The sequence below is a fragment of the Pseudochaenichthys georgianus genome, chromosome 22, assembly GCF_902827115.2.
Source record: "Pseudochaenichthys georgianus chromosome 22, fPseGeo1.2, whole genome shotgun sequence".
NCBI classification, from domain to species: Eukaryota; Metazoa; Chordata; class Actinopteri; order Perciformes; family Channichthyidae; genus Pseudochaenichthys; species Pseudochaenichthys georgianus.
Window position 1 is genome coordinate 25,721,501 of NC_047524.1, and position 21,908 is coordinate 25,743,408.

Below are 21,908 nucleotides of genomic sequence, written 5' to 3' on the forward strand. Positions count from 1 at the left end.
CGAGGTCCGGACCTAGGTGACCTCAATGGTAGATACGGCCATGCTTGCAGATGATGAATGTGCAGCGGCACAGGTCACGCGCACCTGACATAACGTTACTTACCGTTTAAATTGATCAAATAAATGCAGCAGACAATGCTATTCAACCACAAGTACAATTTATTTATTTCAACTATCTTCTTCTTCTCCTTCTTCTTCTTCTCTTCTTCTTCTTCTTCTTCTTCTTCTTCTTCTTCTTCTTACTACTATTGTTAGTAATAGTAGGCAAAATGTAATATTTTTCACTTTTAATTTTTTTCACTTTTCAATTTTTTTTTTTTACTTTTCATTTTTCAAATGAGGGCATAACGACTCAACTGAGGGTGCAATGCACCCTTATGCACCCCCGTAGAACCGGGCCTGCCCAGATTCCATGTCACACTGTCAGGGAGAATGGCAGCAGAGGGGATTCATCAGGAACAATGAGGCAATGGAGGCAGTTTGTTCCATATGCAGCAGGGGGAGTTAGAGCGCTGCTGTCAATCAATCAAAATCAGTCATACATGAACATTTAAACCTGGATTATTCAGAAATACAAAACAATCTCTTCTCAAGTGTGTGTGTGTGTGAGAGAACTCCCTCTGCAGGGGGACTTTGGGATTTTAGCCTTAGCAGACCATTTACATGCACAAACACCTTTATAACACATTACAGGAAAGTGATTCATTAGTGAGTATTTTTAAAGATCATTGTTGCCGTGTGGACGGGCCGAGGACTAGAAGTACGCAATGAACCTATTAACACCCATTTACTTATGCCACGGCCATTACATCATAACATCTTGCACTCGTTCATTATACTTTCCAAATACTATACTATCACTCTTTGCATTTCAGGATTGCTGGTATTCAAAGTTTTTGTATACCTAATATTAACATATTTATCAGTATGAGCCCCTCTACCATGTAATGCTATTACACAAGTTGAAGGACAGAATACAAGAAAACAATAATTTATATACTTCAAACATTCATAACCAACAGTGTTAAATTATATGTTGTTGCAGCCAGTTGTAGACGATTGCAATGAGTCACTGCCCCTCAGTGGTGACAGCGGGGAACTACAACACAACATAATTCAGAGGAATATGCCTGTTTATTGTCATTACTATTTTATTACTAATACAAAAAACAATGTATGTAACTGTAAGAGAATACATTTACTTATTTTGTATCCTGATTATGTTATCTGGTTACATGTTATCCGTTACTCCCCAAGCCTGGCTAGGGCCATGCGTTTGGATAGTATGGTGTTATGTGTAAAACTGATAAATATCCAAGAGACACAAACACAATCATCAGGTATTTGTTAGTTAGCATTTATTAATTTGAGGAGTAGCATTGCAGTTACAATAATAGACAATAAAGTGCACGTTATGATATGTATTTTCATTCACTTAAGCTTTTAATAATGATATAAAATAAAGGCTATTATTAGCAGTGCTAACCTTTAAAAATGCCAGTAAGTTGGAGTATATAGTAACCCATCACCTTAGAACATATTATATGAATGTTATATTCCTGCAATTTTAAACATTAAGAGTGAGCAGTAGAATTACCAATTTTTTTCCAGGGTGATCAATAACTAACATATTATAAACACATCTCACTCTAAAGAAGTGAGCATTACTGAAAATGTATTAAATAGTTACTGATTATTGAAGAGTTTGATAAGTAAGTTTCACATCTATTATGATGGTTATTGTAGTAGTTGCAGCAGCACAGCTGTCAGCAGAGCAGCCAGGAACATGGATGTTGGGTGTTTTGCAAGCTGTGCGCTCCCACTTGTGGCGTTAACTAGAAATCAAAGCCACAAACATACATTATAGGAGTAATGACATCAATCACAGAGGCGTAATGTATTCTCAACACTATTGGTCATTGATCAGATTGTTAAAAAAGCATTGATTAAGCTCTTAAAAAACGGCAATGATGTAAATAATAATAAAAATGGGGCCATTAAAGAGGACTTATTATGCTCATTTTCAGGTTCATATCAGTATGTACTGTTGTGTCTCTACTGTGACATTGTCTCCATGCTTTAATGTTCAAAAAGCTCTTTATTTCTCTCATACTGCCTGTGCTGCAGCACCTATTTTCACCCTCTGTCTGAAACCAGAGCCCAGTCTGCTCTGATTGGTTAGCTGGACAGCAGTTTTGTGAGTTTCTCCAGAATATGTATGAATTGTGAGTTCAAACTGTTGCTGAAGTAACATTACAGTAGTAAATAGTATCTGAGAAATGTATTAAAGCATCACAAATAATAGTACTCATTATGCACAATGGCTCTCTTAAAAGTGTTTTAGAATATTATCTTATCCTGTTTTTTATCACTCACAAATACATAGGATATATTAAATCTTCAAGATTGTCAATGACAAGCTCAAATGAATGTAGCGCAGTAAAAATAACAATGTTTCCTCTGAGATGTTGTGTGAGTAGAAGTATAAAGTAGCAAGACATGGAAATACTCAACAACCAGTACTCCATAATTATACTCAAGCTCAGTTCTTGAGTAAATCTACTCAGTTACTTTTCACCACTGCTCAAAACACACAGAAGCTATGCTCACCTGGTGTGGTTTTCACCGTGTTGGCCGTTGTTGCTTTTCCTGTGGATGAGATTTGATCTAGTTAGACAGTGCGTTGTAAAATCATTCAAAGTCACCCACTAGTATAATGCAAGTATTACTGGAAATACTTGCTTAAGTGTTGTCATAACAAACACAAAGTGTGTTTACCTTTTGTTGTTTTTACGGTAGCCTGGGTTTGGTGGTGGTGTCGTGGTCAAGGGGACTCTGCTGGTGGTTAGGCCCACACCCCAGGGTGTCCAACTCTGCCTGGGTCAACAAGTTTCTACAGGTCTCAACCGCGGTAGCATTCTCAAACACCTTCAGATCTGGTAGATTGGCTCCCACTAGGGCTTTCACGTCCGCCGCAGTCAATTTCTGCTCATTTCACACAAAACAATAATTGGACAGAAGTATTAACACATAGGGCAACGATTGAAATATCATAGAAGTAAGTGCTTAAATACTTTTTACAAGTGAAAGTTTTGGTAAATACATTTTTTTTAAATTTATGATGGATTTAGACATTTTAGTTTTTTACATTACAGCTGCAAAAAATCAAACATTTCACAACTTTTTTATGCTCTGTGGGGACATACAGTATGCTTTGTTAAAACAGAAAGGAGGGGAGATTGCAGATCACACCTTGCAGCCTGGTGTAATTTAATGACTTGTAAATTGCCGCCTTACCTGAGATTATTTTTACAAAAAAAGCTATAAATTACAAGCATCATATTCTATCTCCCATTAAAGGTACTTCTCAGTAAAACCGTGTATGTCCTGCATTTGGGTCCATCCTTCTTAACTTAAAGATTGTACATTCAAGCTAAGCTAACTAAGCTAACCCTGCTGGCTGGAATCATTTTGGGTTCTTCTAACCATTAACCCTCCTAAATGTATTACATTGTTAGCTTCAGTTAAGTAGTGTTATATTCAATATTTCCTAATATTTAATTGATTGTCCTAAACTCGCTCTCTTGTAAACTCTAATACCCTTACAGAGATCACATTGGGGTCCAGACTCTGGAAAGTGTTCAAGTCCATGTGGATGTTCTGTTTTGACAATTCTACTACATCTGTCAGAGGTGCCCCGCCTATCAAGGTAGAAAAGAAATACAGGAAATTAGAAGGAGTTTTACTCGACAAAGAAACAGCCAGAAATAAATATATAACATGTACTCTTACCTAGATAAGGCCTAATTAAGTTGTAGTAAGTAGTGGGATTGGAAACTCTGTGAGACGAAGGAAGATTTTACTGATCTCATACAGGGACTTTCTTTTGCTCGTTGAACATGACGCTAAATTCAAAGGTTTGGAATTTCTGGGGAAAAAATAACAAAATGTAAGTCTGCATCATCACCAAAGTGACAACCTTCTCGGTCTGAAAAGTGAAGCCAATGCGAAGTACTCTAAGAAGAAGACCAAGTAAACATTAGCCTGATGAGTTTATAGTCTCAGTTGTTGATATTTTCAAAGCCTTCTACTATATAGCTTCATGATAATTTTGCAAATAATGATCAGATTTAGAGTTGATAGGACAATAAAGCAGCATAAGCTTTAGTGCGTACATTGCTATCTGCAAAGACAGATGGTTGTTGGCTTCACTATAAGAAACTCAAAGGAGATGGCTGTTAATTTTCCCAGGTAAAATAATTTGGTTATTTTACCTGGGAATGTTCTCCCCCTAAGCTTAAGCAAGCATCTTAATCAACAGGTAATAATAATGTAAGATGTACTTTGCTAACCAAGTTAACTAGCTATACAGTATGTAGCTGTTAACTTTGGGGGACCTATTCTGCCAACAGCTCCAGCCTCTCGCCCAAATATGTCAATTTCTGGCAAAAACAAAACCAAAAATAGCTCCGTCCAAAATTCCAAACTCAAGGTGGAATGTCTATGTATCCTTACCCTACATACAACAACCCACCTGATGCTGTCTGGCTTGATTTTCTCCAGCTGAGCTGATGTCTAATGAGCACAGGTTGGAGTCAATGCTGTTAATCTCAGTGGTGCCAAGGGAGTTTCCAGGAGTTTCCAGATACTTGGTGATGATTGCTTTGCTCTAAACATTGAAGAAATCACCACACATGAAAAAAAGGATACAGACAAGAGTATATTTCACTATTCATGATGTTTTCTTATTGATTGTGTGGATTTGATAATCCCTCTATGTTGTACCTGTGCTGCCTCCCAGGACCCATCTTCAGTTTTCAAGAGTGCCGCCAGGGTGTCAACTTTGGTGATTGTCCACTTGGAGATGTCATTCAGTGTTGCCACACGAGACACTGAACCAAGCAACTGAACTTGCTCTTCAGGAACACCCAATGGGTAAGCCTGACAATGTGGAATATGGTAAATGTTATATAAATGAATGATGTTAAAAAACATATTTTCCTATTACACATGACATGACGACTGCTGTTCGTATAAAACAAGTTAACTTATTCCCCTTTCACACCAAACGCGGTTCCCGTTCTAGTTTCCGTGCTAGGAGCTTTTCTGGTTCGCAACCGGTTTTTCTTTCAGCCCCTGTTTGTTCACACCGCCCAGAGTGACTGGTACTGCCGCTGCTGCGTCATGACGTCACCGTTTACGTCACCGATTTTTCTCCCCAGCGGCGTACTCCAAGCCCCCAGGAAGTGCGCTGGGACTCTGAGGAAAATATTCGTTGTGGCCAAACGGCAGTACTACACTTCCCTATGGGTTGCTGGGCCCGGAACCACTTTTTCCCATTGACTTACATTGACGGAAAGAGACGTCTGTAAATCGTTGGATAATTTAAAAAAAACTAAATAAACTACCCACTATGAACATTTGTACAGCCCTTATTAAAAACATTCGGTCCTCAAGTTGTAAAATGTGCTAATAACGTTATTCTGAGAGTTATTTTCCTCTGCATTATGAACTCGCATCTGAGAGTGGGAGCTCGGGACGGGGCTTAAGGGGCAACTCAAACTGCGCATGCTCTATGAGCGCATATACGGGGTACTTCTGCTCTGACAGCCAGGCATGATGGGTAATCTGTGATGTTTCGCTCTCGTCAAAAGTTGGGCCATTTTGTCCTCATGCGCCAATGAGCAGCTCTCATAGGAAAGAACGAGACCCCGCCTTCCACGCTGTATCCAGTTCTTATTATACATCCATGCGTTACTCACTACAACAACAATGGGGGACTGCGTCGTGTCGATGATCATGTTGTTTTTAATCATATACGAAGCCAGATTAAATTAAATAACGACTTCTCCAACCTTATACTCATTTTTAAGACCTTCTCAAATCATATTTAAGACCTTTCTTATTGTTTTGATCATATTTAAGACCTTTTTAAGGCCTTAAATTCAGATTATCAAATGTAAGACTTTTTAAGACCCCGAGGGAACCCTGATTGTTTATTAATGTGTTTCAGCGGCATTTAACGACAGTGCTGCTCTTCCACCGGAGTTTATTCTCCCGTTAGCTCCGGGTTAGCTCACACGGCAGCGGCCGCTGTAAAGTATTCACTGTCTGACTGTCACACAAGCAGCTGATACATATCCCCAATTCCCCATAAGTGAATGTGTTTCAGTATGAATTGACGCTGTTTGGCATCACAACACTGTTATGAAAGTTTCTCTGGTATAAAATGGATGATGTTAGCATAGCAACAGAAGCTACACTGACTATCTTGACTACTTGTTGTTGCTATCCTATTGTGGCATAAGCCGTTTTCTACAGGCACATATTACCGGCGTATTTTTCATTATGATTCTACTTGTGATAGTTGGACATGACCAGTGGTGTAGTGGAGATTTTTTTACTGGGGGGACGCTATTTTAAATTAGGTCATCCCAAACAAGTGCGCACGCGCGCAGTGCACTCACAAAACGGGCAGACAGGTCCACAGAAACTACCGGTATGCTTAGTCCTACTTACTTACTGTACTGCAAAAGCAGACGGCGCTGTGCTCAACAGACACACACAGACTCAAAACCAGACACACTGGCACATACGTTACATAAACAATGTATAGGCCTAAATTGCATAAACTACAGTATTGCAACTAAGCAGACAGCGCTGCTTTTCTCTCTCTCTCTATCTCCACTTTCAAAATCTATTTAAAACTCATAACAAACAAACAAAATTCCCAAAGTTGTCCTGAAATTAACTTCCTATCCACGGGTATATCTCTTGTTTCCTCCTCCGTCCATACCTCTGGGAAAGGTGAGCTTGAGCTAGCCAGGGGAACGTTGCTAGCGCAGCTAACGTGCACGTTAGCTAGCGTTATCCACGTCTTTAGGCGGCTCTTCTGATGATGTACTGTAGTACTAGTAGCAGCTTCACTTGTAGCTTCGGTGCTGCTAGACTCTTTCTTCTTGTGAATTATATTCTTTTTAGAAAAGAAGTCAAGTAAAAAATGTTTGCCTGCCATTATAGAGCTTTTTCGTTAGCGTTCTTGAGGGAAAGAGCTGCCGCAAAATCGGCGGGCGGTAAGCTGGCCGTGGGTGTGTCACTGACACACCCCCAGCTCGCCGCGGGGTCACGAGCCTGATGACTAATCATAATTCTTTAAGGAAATCGTTTTTATTATAATTACTGTGAAATGTATTATGTTTTTGTCATTATTACAACAAATACACACTTGCAACTGATAAGACTGGCAATGATTTTATATTTATTAGACTATTACAAAAAAGATCATGCTCCAAATAAGTGGGGGTACGGCGTACCCCCGCGTCCAACGCCCACTACACCACTGGACATGACAAACTGTGCAGCCCATGTATTGATTCCATCCGATAGCTGCTATAATACAAAACGAAACGTCTGCCTGCTCCCCACAATGATCAATAACAGCGAACGGATGGTCAAAGTGTTGCCTGACTTTATAAAGTGTGTTTTTTTTTTTACAAGTGTGTGGTTGCGTTCTAGTCACTTTGCTCAGCGCTACTGCGTTATTTCAGGTTAATCTCGCCCCCCTCCGACGTAACGGCCCGTCCACACAGCGGCGTGCGTTGACGCTTCCCCATTCACTTTGAATGGGGTGACGTCACTTTTAGCCGAAATGCATCGTGGGAAGCGACGTGGAGCGTAGCTGGCGTGGCTCGCTGCAAAAGTTGAGCAATGTTCAACTTTTGACGCCTCGGCGAGGCGTCAGCCAATCGAATCATATGCCAGTACAAGCTCTAGCCAATCAAACCGCTGCTTGTGTGTCAGGGGCGGGAGATTCATGTGATTGGTTGTTGGTCGAGTTTCAGACACGCCCGCCGGCAAGCGTCAGCGCACGCCGCTGTGTGGACGGGCCGTAAGCGTGACGTGGTATGCGGTTCTTGCTTCGAGACCGAAATGTTTTGGTGCTTGAAACTAACCGGATTCCGGAGCTTAGAGGCGTCTCCGCTGCGGTGTGAACAGGAAAAAATTGTGCTTTTCAGGCTCTAGCTCCGAACCGCGTTGGTGTGAAAGCCCCATTTGAGACCAAATTCAATAATCATTGTCAGTCAGTCTGTCATAGTGTAATTGAGTTTGGGAATGTTAGCTGTCTATCTATCATGCTCAGTGAAAGTCAGCAATGTATCTTATGAGTTGGATAGAGAACATTATCTATCTTTCTGTCTGTCCATCCATCCATTAATCCATCCATCCATCCATCCATCCGTCCGTCCATCCATCCATCCATCTATTTTCTTTCTAACAAACTTAAAATAACCATGTGATTTTACAAATATATCTTTGAAGACATGAAACACACTTTTTTGTCCAATTATTTCTTAACTCCATTACTAGCGTGTAATGGTATATACTATATGCATATCTCAAGAAATAGTGTACGTCTTACATTAAGTAATCTCGCAATTTCACATTGTAGCATATATGCAAAATGTACCTCGTTGAGTTTCCTCAGAATGACTGTCTGAAAGTCATTGTCATCCACTTTCTGGCAGATAGAGTCCAGCCTGTCCTTTAGAACGGGGATGTCCAGGCAGAGGTTGAATTGCGTCAGGTCGTAGCCAAATGGGAAGGCGTTGTCACTGACTGTCACCTGGGTGATGCTGCCCACAGTGCAGTCTTGAAAATAATTGACCAGTGAGAGGGGAAAAGATAGTACAGTGAGATACACCAGTGTCTCTTTATGTAATAAATACACACAACAAATACAGATGCTAACACTGTGGCTATCAGCCTCCTCCTTCTTTACCTGCTCCACGTTTTGTCTTGCGGGCACTGATGTGTTTGAACAGCTTCTTGAGCTTACTCTTCCTCACTTTCTTCTTCCTCTGTTTTGGCATAAAGGTCTTAAGGAACCTTTTCTTTGTTTTCTTCAAAAGAAAAAATCAAGAATTGTTCTATTTAATCACGTGTCTCTTACAAGGTACTTTAAATTATGAAATCAGATGAATATTATTGGACTTAACAAGAAACAGGAAAAAGCGAAACACTTACAGATTTGAATTTGCCCCAGAAGTTTTCTGTTAAATAAAGAGGTAGCTCTCCGAGGTCTACCAGGGTTTTCGCATTCCAGGTGGTGACATCCCTGAAAACAGAAATGTTTTAAATTCTGTCTTGTCTTGGTGGTGTAGGATGTCAATTTGCTGAATTAGCATTAAAGATCTATAAACATAAAAGTGCCTCCAAAAAAAGGTTGCTATGAGTTGTGGATAAAACAATGTTATACTAAGCATGTTATAAGCCAACAAATTTGATAAAAGGAACAAAACACAGACAGTTTTTGTCCGTCTCGCTAAATGTTCTGATTCAACTACCCTGTGTGTGGCACTTCCCACTGAAATACAAAACAATCTTTAAAATAACAAGAAATGTAATGAGGACGTCAAATCATTGTTAGTAAGTGTAGTCAATTATTGCAACTGCACAGAGGTGGGCTGAAGATCTTCAGGTTACTGAAGTTAAAAGCAGTACCAGCGGTGCAAAGAGGAAGTGCAGAATGAATTTAAGTTGGGCTTTTATTGTGAAAGGTAAAAATTGAAGAAGTGAAGCTTTAATGCGCACTGTGGGTGACAATGGGGAAAATAATAAACAGTTATTGTAGTCTTGGTTCATGCTGGAAAGGACTATGCAGTGTCTTTGTTTTATTTTACACCCTGCATAAGAATAGGCAAAACTTGGCTTCAATATGTGTGTTCGTTCGTAGCTTGTGCACAGTGGCGGCGCCAGAGATTTCCTTTTGGTGGTTCTGTGAGGTAGCTTGACGTTTCATAGCGGGTGCTCAAAAATGTAGGGCTTCCCATTAATTTACCGGTCACTTCAGTTGAATTTTCGAATGCAACACTCCCCACACGCACATACACAGTGTACCCGCGACTGTTACAATGAAGGCTCGATAATCAGCTCACGGCATATAGGCAGGGACGTCCCTGGCCAACTTGAGGCCCCAGCCGCCCCACGCAAAGTTATATGATGAGGCCCTCTGTTTCGCGAGCGCCGCGCCACACTAATTGCAGCGCATAGGTGCGCCACATTTGTGGCTCCGTTGAGGCTCCCTCCGCGAGGTGAGGCCCCCTCCGCGAGGTGAGGCCCCCTCCGCGAGGTGAGGCCCCACGCAGTCTGCGTGATCGACCTGTAGGGAGAGAGACGGCCCTGCATTTTTTTTTTAATATTAGTTAAATGCATCAATCTGGTGCACCTTGAGAGCAAAATGAAGAGATCTATAGATACATCTCTGAACACCCATATGAAACGGAACAGTAAACCTAAACCGATTTTCTATTTCTTTATGGATATTTTACAAATCACTCCCCTTTTAAACTGTATTCTTGTTTGACTGTGTCATATAGTATTTCATACCTGTTTTTCATTTATTCTCTTATTTTTGTATACTGATCTCTCTCTCTCTCTCTCTCTCTCTCTCTCTCTCTCTCTCTCTCTCTCTCTCTCTCTCTCGTGCCACACACACACAGAGCCGAGCTTGAATGAAACACGGAGATCCAGAAGTACGTGTACTGTAGCATATTATTTTCGAATCAAAAATGTAAAAATACATACATTTCTTGGGGGTGCTATATGGCTATCCTAGGGGGAGCTGCAGCACCCCCTAGCGCCATCCTGGCGCTGCCTATGCTTGTGCACAATGCATCCTGGTACATGAGGGCAAAGCTAGCACTGCTCCATGACCTAAAGCAGGGGTGGGGAACCTCCGGCCTCCGGGCCGTATACGGCCCGCGAGACAATTTGGTACGGCCCTCGATGTCATTTATAAACACACGCAAAAAATAAAAAAATGAAAGAAATCTAGACCGCAAACAAATTAAACAAGCGAGTGCCTGTTTTTCCTGGCCAAGGTCAGGGTCCTTGAACACAACACGAGCCTAACGTGTCATCACGTGGTATATGTCTCGACTGACAGGGGTGCAGTTCTGACGGAGAGCACCAGAACGCCACTCCAGCACTTCAGAAATTGCAGTACCGATAAGTCCATACACATGCCGCAGTTTCTGCGTGTCTGTGTCTTTAGTTGAAAGCCCAGTGGCGATCTGCTCATCTGTCAGACTGATCAGACAGTCAATAACTGTGTTGTTATCATTAGCATCTGGTTAGCTAGCTATGCTAACGAATATAAGAAGCTTTTTCTACAACCAGTGAGGTAAAGGCACATCTTTATATGATCATTATAGTTATAAAAAAAATAAGAGAATAAAGTAAACAGGTATAAAATACTATATGACAGTTATTAATAAAGAAGAATACAGTTTGAAAGGGGAGTGATTTGTCAAATATCCATAAATTAAAAGAAATCTGCTTACAGTTGTGTTTGGGTGTTGAGAGATGTGTCCATAGATCTCCTAATGTTGCTCTCAAAGTGCACCAGATTGATGCTTTTAACTTCATTTAAAAAAAATCTTCAAAGGGGAGCACGCCACACCCTGCACGTGCATGCATACGTGAGTCATGGTGAGATATCTGGATTAAGAGGTTGCTTTTTCTTTGCACAGAATGAAATGAATGGGCTGTGATTCTAGTTTTCTTAAGCAGAGGTCAATAACTTGTACGGCCCTCTGAGGATATTGTAAAAATTGAAATGGCCCTTGAGAGGAAAAAGGTTCCCCACCCCTGACCTAAAGGAACTCTGCTTCCTGTGTCCATATATCAGGCATTAAGGAACTCATAGCTTCATTGTACTATGCTATGATTCTATGAACAATTTACATTTACGATCAACACTGAGAAGACGTGCACATTAAAGATGTGGAGTTTTGCCTAAAGAAATGAATCACAAATATATAGTTTCAGTTTTAAAACTAAAACACAGTGATAACTGAAAACACCTGGGAACAATAGTTTGTCAAAAAAGTTATTCAAATTTTAGATTTATTTTTGTTTATGAACACATTTCTGCATTTGGTATACCACTATGCTCTGTGTTTAAGGTAGTGATGGATCATGTCATCCAGTGAATAGTGTGGGGCACTTATGTGCTTTTATTAGTTTTAGGAGCTTGATGGAATAAAATATGATTGTATAGCTGGTTTTGGAAATACAGACAATTTTTGGTTGTAGGATCGATTCATTTCTGGTTTTGGGCTTTTCATGGGATTTGCTGACATTGATAAATATACATATTTTTAACAGCCTTATCATTTAAATCACAATCCAAATGGCTGGACATTGTTTTTTTATAAAAAGTGTTTGTTTTTCAAAAATATTATCGTACCCGTATTTTGTCTTCCCAGACTGCAGCAGTTTCTCCATGGCAGCCACCTGGCTGGCAGAGAGGTCCTTGCAGACTTTGAGCTTTTCCAAAATGAGAGAATCGCTGTTTTCGATGTAAGAACTGTCCAGAGTGCACACCATGTTCCCTAGAACCTCCACGTCGCCTCCGTTTAGTTTCACACCACTTATACCCTAGACAGTTAAAAACAAAGCATTTAATTAAAATTGTGCCACAATGCATTGACAGGCAAATGTGTTAAACATATAGGCCTACACTAATATGGGAAATGGATTACTTTACAGAAAACAATACATTCAAAATGTCTGCCTTTGTCTTCAACATAATGTCTGCCTTTGTCTTCAACAACTTCAACTTTAAGTATGCTTTCATTGACAGTGTAAACATCTATAGAGTGGTTCAGTAATGAGTCTTAAAACCAGTATGAGATGAGTTAGCTTTTTACCAATTCCTGTTCCCATTTTGTCCTGCGTCAGTTAATACCCCACCGGTGAATGTCCAAAGCTTCTATGTTCCATAAAAAGTGAATACATTAAGTACTTTGCGTGCGGACCAGAGGTCGCGTTAACTGAATATTTTCTGTTTATGATGGATCTTTTTTAACAAAGACGGAAAAATCTGAAAGGAGTCCGTCATTTTGACAGATTAGAACAAACTCGGAACAGAGCCAAAGTTTCACCGCAGCGAGGCTCCGGTGTTATGCCGTTTAATGCATGCCCGCCAAAAAGGAAATTATATCGTTTCCAAACCAAACTTTGCCGTACAAATCATTGAAATGTCTGCGAGTTTTTGCCTTACGATGTGCGTGCTCCCGCGAGGTGCAGTGGGAATGCATAACACGGCGCTAACAGAGCGTACGCCCCCCCCCCCCCCCCCCTGTTGAGAGTTCACGAGCGTGCTCCCCCCCCTCGTCAGAGTTGTGTAAAGGCCGACGGGTTATAGAGTAGTGAAGTCCCTCGCCTTCCGGTGGACCTCCATGGGACCTTATTTCGGAAATATTATGTATTGAAGTCAATGGAGAGAGAAAGATTATCTTTCGATCCCGTTTGAATTGTGCCACGAATTACACATATCATGTTTGTCAATGTAAAAGATAATTTTGCCAGTCAAAAAAAAAAAAGTTGTCGTAAAACTGTGAAGTAACACATTTTTTTTGTGTGAAACGGTCAATGAACTACATCTCTGGTCTTGCACAACTACACAGACGTCACCAAGATGGCCGTCACTACTGTCTTGCTAAACCAAGCCCCCAGGAAGTGCGCCGGAGTCTGATGAGAATATTCGTGCTGGTCAAACGACGGTACTACGGAAACACTTTTTCCCATTGACTTACATTGGGAAAGAGTGGTCTGTAACTCGTTGGATATTTTTTTTTAAACTAAATAAACTACCCAGTATGAACGTTTGTATAGCCCTTATTAAAAACATTCGTTCCTCAAGTTGTAAAAATGTGCTAATAACTTTATTCTGAGAGTTATTTCCCTCTGCATTATGAACGCGCATCTAACCCACGGGACCGCGCCGCCCGGCACGTTCATGTTACGTGTTCAACACGTAGATGGGCGTGACTTCGCCACTCTATACCAGTCCACCGCTTAACGGTAGTGACGTATCAAATCAAATCAAGTTTTATTTATATAGCACATTTTTGCTCGAGCCAAAGTGCTGTACATACAATAAAAATACTTTACAATAAAAACACTTTACAACAAATACAACAGCACAAATAAAAAATCACACACAGGGAAATGTCATGAGTCTTGCTCCGCTCAGACTAGAAGGCCAGAGAGAAGAAGTGAGTCTTTAGTGTAGATTTAAAGCTGGTCAGCCGACCTTAAAGCTCTGGCTGGGGTGTAGCGATTGAGGAGTTCGGCTATATAGGCCGGAGCCAGCCCATTAAGGGCTTTGAAAACAAATTAAAGGAGTTTAAAATCAATTCTGAACCAAATTGGTATAGCCATGCGGCCGTGGTATAGTTTGATTTTAGCCTAACGTTAGCTTTTTATTTCTGTCGATTGTATTTACCCTTCAAAAATAAAACATGTTAAGTATGATTAACGTGTGTTGGCCAAAAAAGCGTATTTTCTGCAATATTCTGCAATCAAATCCCCTTTTAGTCGGGGAAGCCCTTGCAATGCTAACTTCTGGGACGGCCTACAAAAACACATCACCATCGCACCGCTCTGTATAGCCATAGGTAGGCCTACATGTTATAACTTACGGTTTCCATTTGGTTATTTAAGCTTAATTTAACGTTTTTTTTGCAGTAAAAGTTATATTTTACAATGAATACAACAAGTTATAACACATTACATCCTTCCTTATAACCCTTAGCAAACATTCCTTTTAACGGCACTCACCAAGCAGTTCTGGGCTTCGCTGAATAGCCCCGAGTCTTTGTTAAGAACACTGGAGGCCACAGTGAAGTCTGCAGCACCCAATGCGGTAAAGTATGACCTGCAGTTGGCACCCTGGACATCTTTGATGCTGTAATAAACAGATATGTAAAAAATAAGAAAATGTGTTCTATATTAAGCCGATAAGGGGTTCATTAAAATAAAAATGTTTCAAGGAAAACTAACTTTAGGTAGATGAGCATGTCTGATGGATAATCTGCAAAGTCCTGAGAGAGGTTTCCCTTGAGCTGGTTGTACATGCACGTCAGCTGTAGAAAATAACGCATAACTTTATTATAACTCAATCAAACAACTAATGTTTTCCTAAATGCAAGACTCTGGTGTTATACATATCTACATATCTATTTCAGTTATCAACTCCGATAAAGGGATATAGTAATTTACCTGTGTTTCCTCCAGCTTCACCTTTGCCCTGCCTTTCCTTGGCCTACAGGAATGGATCAGCCCTCGGACCCTTTTCTTTTTCATTTTCCGCACTGTGTTACATGTGAAGCCTTGCAGAACAGTTGGATTTAGCCTGCAGGGGAAAATTGAAAAAGCACAATAACACAGGTAAATAGACCGTGAAAATTATTCCGTGGGGAGAACATTTTTATCGTGAAAATTGTTCACTTACTCCTCGGTGTCAAAGTCTGTTTCGCCCAGTGACTCAAAAAACATGGCCGCCTAGAAGAACAGACAGAACAATGTCAAAAAATACTTAATTGATTAATTATCTCTTTAAAGCAACAGGTTACAATATGGTGACTTTGTCCGTGTATATTCTTTGTGTTAGAAAAGCTTGAAGTGTTTTGAGTCCTATATCTTATAACCTTGGGTAAAAACATTAACCCGTTAAGCCCCGAGCCTGTTTTTCAGGTCTCAGGCTCGAAAATGACATTCCCAGAACAAATGACCATATCTTCCCTTCTAAAAGGGTTAAATTAATAATATTTTTTCTCAAAGCAAGGTTACATCTGTGAGTTGGATGTAGAAGTGTCAGAATCAATATAGATGTTTTCATTTTAAAGTAAATTCAGATTGAACACAGTAAAAAAATTATTGTGTCCGTCCAAAAAAAAAAATTACTTATAGTGAAAACCACCCTTGAATGATCGGATGGTAGACTAAAAGCTTTAGGAATCCAAAGTACAACATATAATAATTACCCTGTATCAAGATTGATGCAAAACAAGTGAAATTTGACCTTTTTAGAGAGATTTAGCAAAAAACCCCACTTCTGGGGTCATTTGGGTGAATTTTCCATATCTCTGGCCCCCCTTGCTCGATTTTGCTGATTGACATCTCTTTCTAACCGTCAGAGCCAATGGAATCGAGGGGAACTCCCACATACTCCTTATGTGGTAATGTGTGTGTGTGTGAGACTGACGCATAGCCAAAACCGGAAGCTGCGATAACTCTGGTGACTATCATTTGCAGCTAACTTTTACTCTCCGATTTTTACAGAAAAATGGAATTATAGATTATAAATAATTATTTCACTCCAAGTAGGGAATGAGTCCTTACCCCAAGTGAAGGAGTTCAAGTATCTCGGGGTCTTGTTCTCGAGTGAGGGATCAATGGAGCGTGAGATGGGCCGGAGAATCGGAGCAGCGGGAGCGGTACTGCAGTCGCTTTACCGCACCGTTGTGACGAAAAGGGAGCTGAGCCAGAAGGCAAAGCTCTCTATCTACCGGGCCATTTTCGTTCCTACCCTCACCTATGGTCATGAAGGATGGGTCATGACCGAAAGAACGAGATTGCGGATACAAGCGGCCGAGATGGGTTTCCTCCGCCGGGTGGCTGGTGTCTCCCTTAGAGATAAGGTGAGAAGTTCGGTCATCAGGGAGGGACTCGGAGTTGAGCCGCTCCTCCTTCGCGTCGAAAGAAGCCAGTTGAGGTGGTTCGGGCACCTAGTTAGGATGCCACCTGGGCGCCTCCCTAGGGAGGTGTTCCAGGCACGTCCAGCTGGGAAGAGACCAAGGGGTAGACCTAGGACCTGTGATGTCTGTGTTTGCTTCCCCTGTCGCAGGTTCGGATGACTCAGTGATGATACTATATACTTAAATAATCTGTGGAACCTCAGCTTTAATCGGATATCTTGTATGTGCAGCTACGATAAGTAATAAGGGTACTTTTATCTTGAGTTCTGTGCCAAAGTGCGTTAGCATTTTTCGCTCAGGGGTCATTTAGATGCTTCTTATGAGACTTGTGTTTTGTTTTGGTAAAAATTGTTTGTATCGTCAGTTAGCTGAGATTATTCCCGTTAATCTGGTATAACACATTAATAGGTTCTTAAATATTAAGATCCCCTGAGACACAGTGTCGTGAAAAAAAAAGGACCCGCCGAGTGGGTCCTTGGGGTTTAACAGGAGAGTTACTATGTATTATATGGCAATTTTGTGCCTTTAGTTGAGTGATTAATGAGTAGAGTCAGAATGAAAACGACAAGCTAAATAGGGGTATGAAATAAATAATAATAATGACGTTCCCACAGTTGGAATCGAGCCTGGGAGATTGTATTCATGTGACATTCCATTAGTGTATAATCTACTGCATGTATTTCCAGTCTTTGTGACCACCGAAAGTGCTTTCACATATACAAGTCAACATTCACCTATTCACATACATCCAGAGGCAGAGGCTGCCATACAAGGTGCCACCTGCTCAGAGACTAACATTCACACAGAAATGTGGGGTTCAGAATCTTAACTACACTTTAAACTTTCAGCTACCAAGGCACTCCAATCCTGGATTAGACTTTGATGTTTATGTTTAACCCCCACCTACATGTAGCAGAACATAAAGTGGAAGAGGTAGTGTACGCCGTACGGGTTGTTGTTTAGTACCTTTCGGATGTTATTACATGGCTTAATTGAGTCCTCAATTCTGATTGGTTAATTTAGACATTCTAGAGTATGGAATATCTGCAGCTTCAGTTTAAATATGTTGTCTGTAGAGCTACATACTGACCTGCTCTCCTGTCCATGTCTTCTTGTTGATCTTACTGATGTCCACAGGCCCAGAGAATACCAGCGAGGAAGATGGAATCTCAGTTGCCATGGCATCGGGGACATTCTGCACCACGCTGGCTGCACTTTGGTCAAGAGAGATGATCTACCAGATCACAGATAAGAGTCAAAATCAGAAATCATCACACAATACTCCTGTAAGTGAGTGAGTACATACAAAACAAGTTTAAGTTCTTGAATGCTATTTTCTGCATATAAACACATTTATATCCCCCGGTATTCTGGAACATGTCTTACAAACAGTATTTCCTGTTACCTCCAGTAAATAGGTAGTCTCCAAGTCGACAAGGAATGAAATCTTGAAAATTGGATAAATGGCATTCAATGGGTTTATATAGCAACACCTAACTATTTGCTACGTAAATATTTGGGGGAGTTATGTCTACTCGATAATAAAATGAAGTCACTATCCCTCTGTGTGTGTTGTGGTCCGAGTTAAAGCAGAACTGAGGAGAGTTTGGCAGAATGGATGGTTATAGCATACAATGTGACTGCACAGCATGGACCTGTATTGTTCATCTTCTGTTTTCTTACGCCAAACTTTTAGAGAAAACCTTCAGTTTGTAAGACAACATATTTAGTTTCCTTCACACCACTAGTAGCCAATGGACACTGCCCTAAACTTTGTAGTTTGTAGGCTACTCTTTAATATACAGTAGATAAGGCAGGGTATAACAATTATGTTTTTATCTTTGGTCAGCAATGTTGTGAGAGAATCAAAAGTACCTTTTGAACGAAGATCTGTTGGATGACTGTCGGGGCTGCAATCATGTTGTTAACAAAGACAGTGTTCTGAGATATGCTGAATAGCTCAGTGGCTGGGATATTCTCAATTGTTTTTGAAGGAACTCCAGCAACGAGCGTGCCGAGGGATTCCAGACGCGATCCATCGTTGATCTGTATACATTTATCATTGCCAGAGTCAGTACATTTCATTAACAACATTGAAAATCAGAACACTGTTGGGTGTTGAAGCATCTACTTTTTCTTAATACGTGGCTTAGTTGTATACTGGATTCTGATTTTTGACATTCCAGGGGTTGTTAATTTTCCCCAACAAACCACTTGTGGAGAAAAGATTGTTGCTAAGGAGAATCAAGGGAATATGTGCAGTCATATCGATCAGCATCATAAATATTTTTAGTCATGTCATTGTTTAAGTAGTATGTAACTGTGTAATCATTGGGATAATATGCAGCGAGAAGTTACAACGACGTGGATTGTAAAGCCCTTACCAAGTACCCTGAAGAAATAAGTTTTTGGATAAATATGTTGGCCTGCCCCTGGTTCCAGGTGCTGACTGTGCCGAGGGTGGGCAGAGAGGAAACCATCACTGTGGGGGAAAGTGAAGAGATCATGGTGTTGCTCAGGCCCGAAGTTGCACTGCCCAAGATCGAAAACGTCTCCGGTGTGAAGGTCTCGATGTTGGATGCCAGAACAGTAGATACCTGTTTGATGTCAGAGTGGGATGGGGAACGAGTTAAAGATGTGAGCAAGCTTGCAAAGGTAAGTTAACTGTACATACATCTATATTAGATCCAATTTTGCAAAGGGCACAAGTAATGGGATGACGTAATGCAGTGAGCATCTAACCAAAAGTGCAAAGAAGCAGTAAAGTGTAATATATCTGTATAATATAAGTCTATGAATATTACAGATATAAAAAGCTAAATGATATACAGTATAAAAAGCATTAAAGGAGCAATATTATGCTTTTCGTGTGTTATATAGGTTTAAGTGAATGTAAATGGTCTGCAAAGGCTAAAATCCCAAAGTTCCCCCCAGAGGGAGTTTCTCTCCCACAGATTCCCTCCACTGCCTGAAGTGTCTCGATTATAGTCCTTTGTTTACTTCCATAAAATAGTGACATCACTATGTAACACTCGTACTTCTTTTGACTAGCGCTGTAATGGCGCTTTTCCACTGCAGGACCTCGCTCGGCTTAGTACGGTATGGCTAGTCCTAGTTAGGCCTTGTTAGGCCAGGCTCCATTACAGTTTAGGAACTGCGGTAGTATCTATAGTAACGCAGTGTAGGCGGAGCCGTGACGTTATCTTCAATGCGAAACACAAAACCAACATCAGCTGGTAGCTGTTAGCCCTCAGAGCTCACAGCTCCTCATATCTGTTCAGAAACTAGACAAAAGTGAAACAAGTACAAACCACAGACTGCCTGTGTCATGGCGAATACAGTCGCTGGTTTATTTATGTCTGTATAGGCCGTTGTTGTGAGTGTGGACGGTCGGAGCATATACGACGTTAGCTTAGCCGATCTCCATTCAGAAAACACGCATTTTAAAAGTGTTTTGCCTGCCGTCTGTCTGCAGACTTGTCAAAGCATTACTTCATGGTTTTTACTAACCGGTATCAGTATGTTGTTACCTCGGCATCATTTTGAAATGTGTATTACAATTAAATCACGGTAAAATATGTTCATTTTGTTGTAGTTGCCAGCGATTCTCTCACTAGTTTAGCATACTCAGCCCGGTTGTTGGCCCGGAAAGAACCTCGATTTTGGAGATCCAGAAAAACTGTGAAAAAGTCCGCTAGCTGGAACTACGCCTAGTGGAAACGCATCAAAAAACGGGCCGGGCACGGCACGCTTAAACCGCGCTCCACGCTGTAGTGGAAATGCGCCATAAGTATGTGAGCGGCTAAGGGGCGGGACATCTCTAAGCGGTTGACCAATCACAACAGAGGCGGCCAGCTAACCAATCAGAGCAGACTGGGCTCTGGTTTCAGACAGAGGGTGAAAAGAGGTGCTGCAGCACAGGGAGTATGAGAAAAATAAAGAGCTTAAACATTTTAAACATTAAAGCATGTAAACATGTCACAGTAGAGGCATACAATACAAATATGAAACCTTAAAATTGGCATTATAGGACCCCTTTAACGTACTATCAAGGTAGTAGAAATATACTGTACTGTACACAGTATAATATACACTGCATTGATAGTAGTATAATTATGAAGTACACTATAGAAGAAAATACTGGAATGGACAATTGTATAAATAAACACATGACAAATGTGCTGATAGTCAATCACTCTCAAACTCATTAGACTTTTTACTGTTTACTGGTTTATTCTCCAAGTTGTGGTGTAAATTCAGGGTAAAAGCAAATTCTACAACAATCAAGAACTTATATTTTATACTGTAATTGTGCAATTAAAACTTTGGACAGGAAGCTGATAAGGTTCCACCCCCGCCATGTCGTTAAGAAATGTAATATCTTTGTTTTTTTTGGTGTATATTGTAATGTTCAACTGTTCCGCAAATTCCTAACCAGGCTTCTTAGGTGCTGAGAGACACAGTGGTTTATATTCAGGTTTCTGGCTCAGTAGGAGCATTTTTTTGGGAACTGTAAAGTTCATTTTCCTAAATCTCCAATTTAAAACTTATCTTCAATTCTGGTAATTGCAATTTTATGTTTAGCCTTACTAGGTTGCGTCACTGTTTGCTTTTTTTTGCTGTTTTCCTGTTTTGTTTTTACTAAAGCCCCATTTATGCATTTTTAAGGTTTGTGAAATGACAAACAATGTGATAAGTGATTTTTGTGTTTAACGCATAAGTCAATCTCTGTTTTTTGTAGAAATCATTGGAGCTGGTACCTCAGAATCCTCTGTTCCATTGCACGATTTCTCGAGCTCCTTCAAGATTTTGATGGTGTCAGCTTCACTAGCAGAAGAATATGCTGAACTTGGGACCTCAGGAGAGCATAGGAAAGAACCTGGAACCCTATAAGAATAATAAAAAAGAATATTTACAGAAGGACAAATATTCATCCCTAAAATGATTTGGATGCTCTGTGTACATGGCTGACATTATCTTTTTTGCTAACCTACCACAGTAGCTAGTGGTTTTCTAAAGTTATTAACCACTTGTTACTAGGCAGAAGATAAAACGCTGATAGGGCCTGTTTAGATGCTTACCACAACGTTTTTTCAGTACATACATTATATGCAATGCATTTTAGCTGTATAATGGACTATATAAACCGATATAGACTATATATAAGCCTATATAAAGTTGATTTTCCACTGTTTAATTCTGCCCACATTTAGCGGCTGGGTGGGTGGAATGGGACAATTCAAAAAACATATCTTGGGAAATAAGTGGATACTCACTTGAGAGGGTTGAAGGTGGGGTTGAATTCAAAAAGAGTCAAGATGTAGTAGCTGATCACAGTTTGTGGAATTGCTGCGTTTTTAA

The 21,908-nt window shown here is 40.5% G+C and overlaps 1 protein-coding gene across 1 annotated transcript; it reads right to left on the bottom strand.

Annotated features, from left to right (window-relative positions):
• Nucleotides 1-1,379: 1,379 nt before the first annotated feature.
• Nucleotides 1,380-18,501, bottom strand: LOC117468162 (mesothelin-like protein). The gene is made up of 17 exons (XM_034112172.1): nt 18,423-18,501; nt 17,638-17,781; nt 15,302-15,351; nt 15,070-15,202; nt 14,851-14,933; nt 14,629-14,755; nt 12,251-12,441; nt 9,025-9,115; nt 8,780-8,900; nt 8,468-8,649; nt 4,786-4,941; nt 4,535-4,669; nt 3,793-3,928; nt 3,607-3,701; nt 2,779-2,985; nt 2,611-2,649; nt 1,380-1,835 (listed from the first exon to the last, which is right to left on the bottom strand). Exons 1-13 carry the CDS (start codon nt 18,465-18,467, stop codon nt 3,869-3,871), a joined length of 1,518 nt encoding a protein of 505 aa, XP_033968063.1. The 5' UTR covers nt 18,468-18,501; the 3' UTR covers nt 1,380-1,835; nt 2,611-2,649; nt 2,779-2,985; nt 3,607-3,701; nt 3,793-3,868.
• Nucleotides 18,502-21,908: the final 3,407 nt, after the last annotated feature.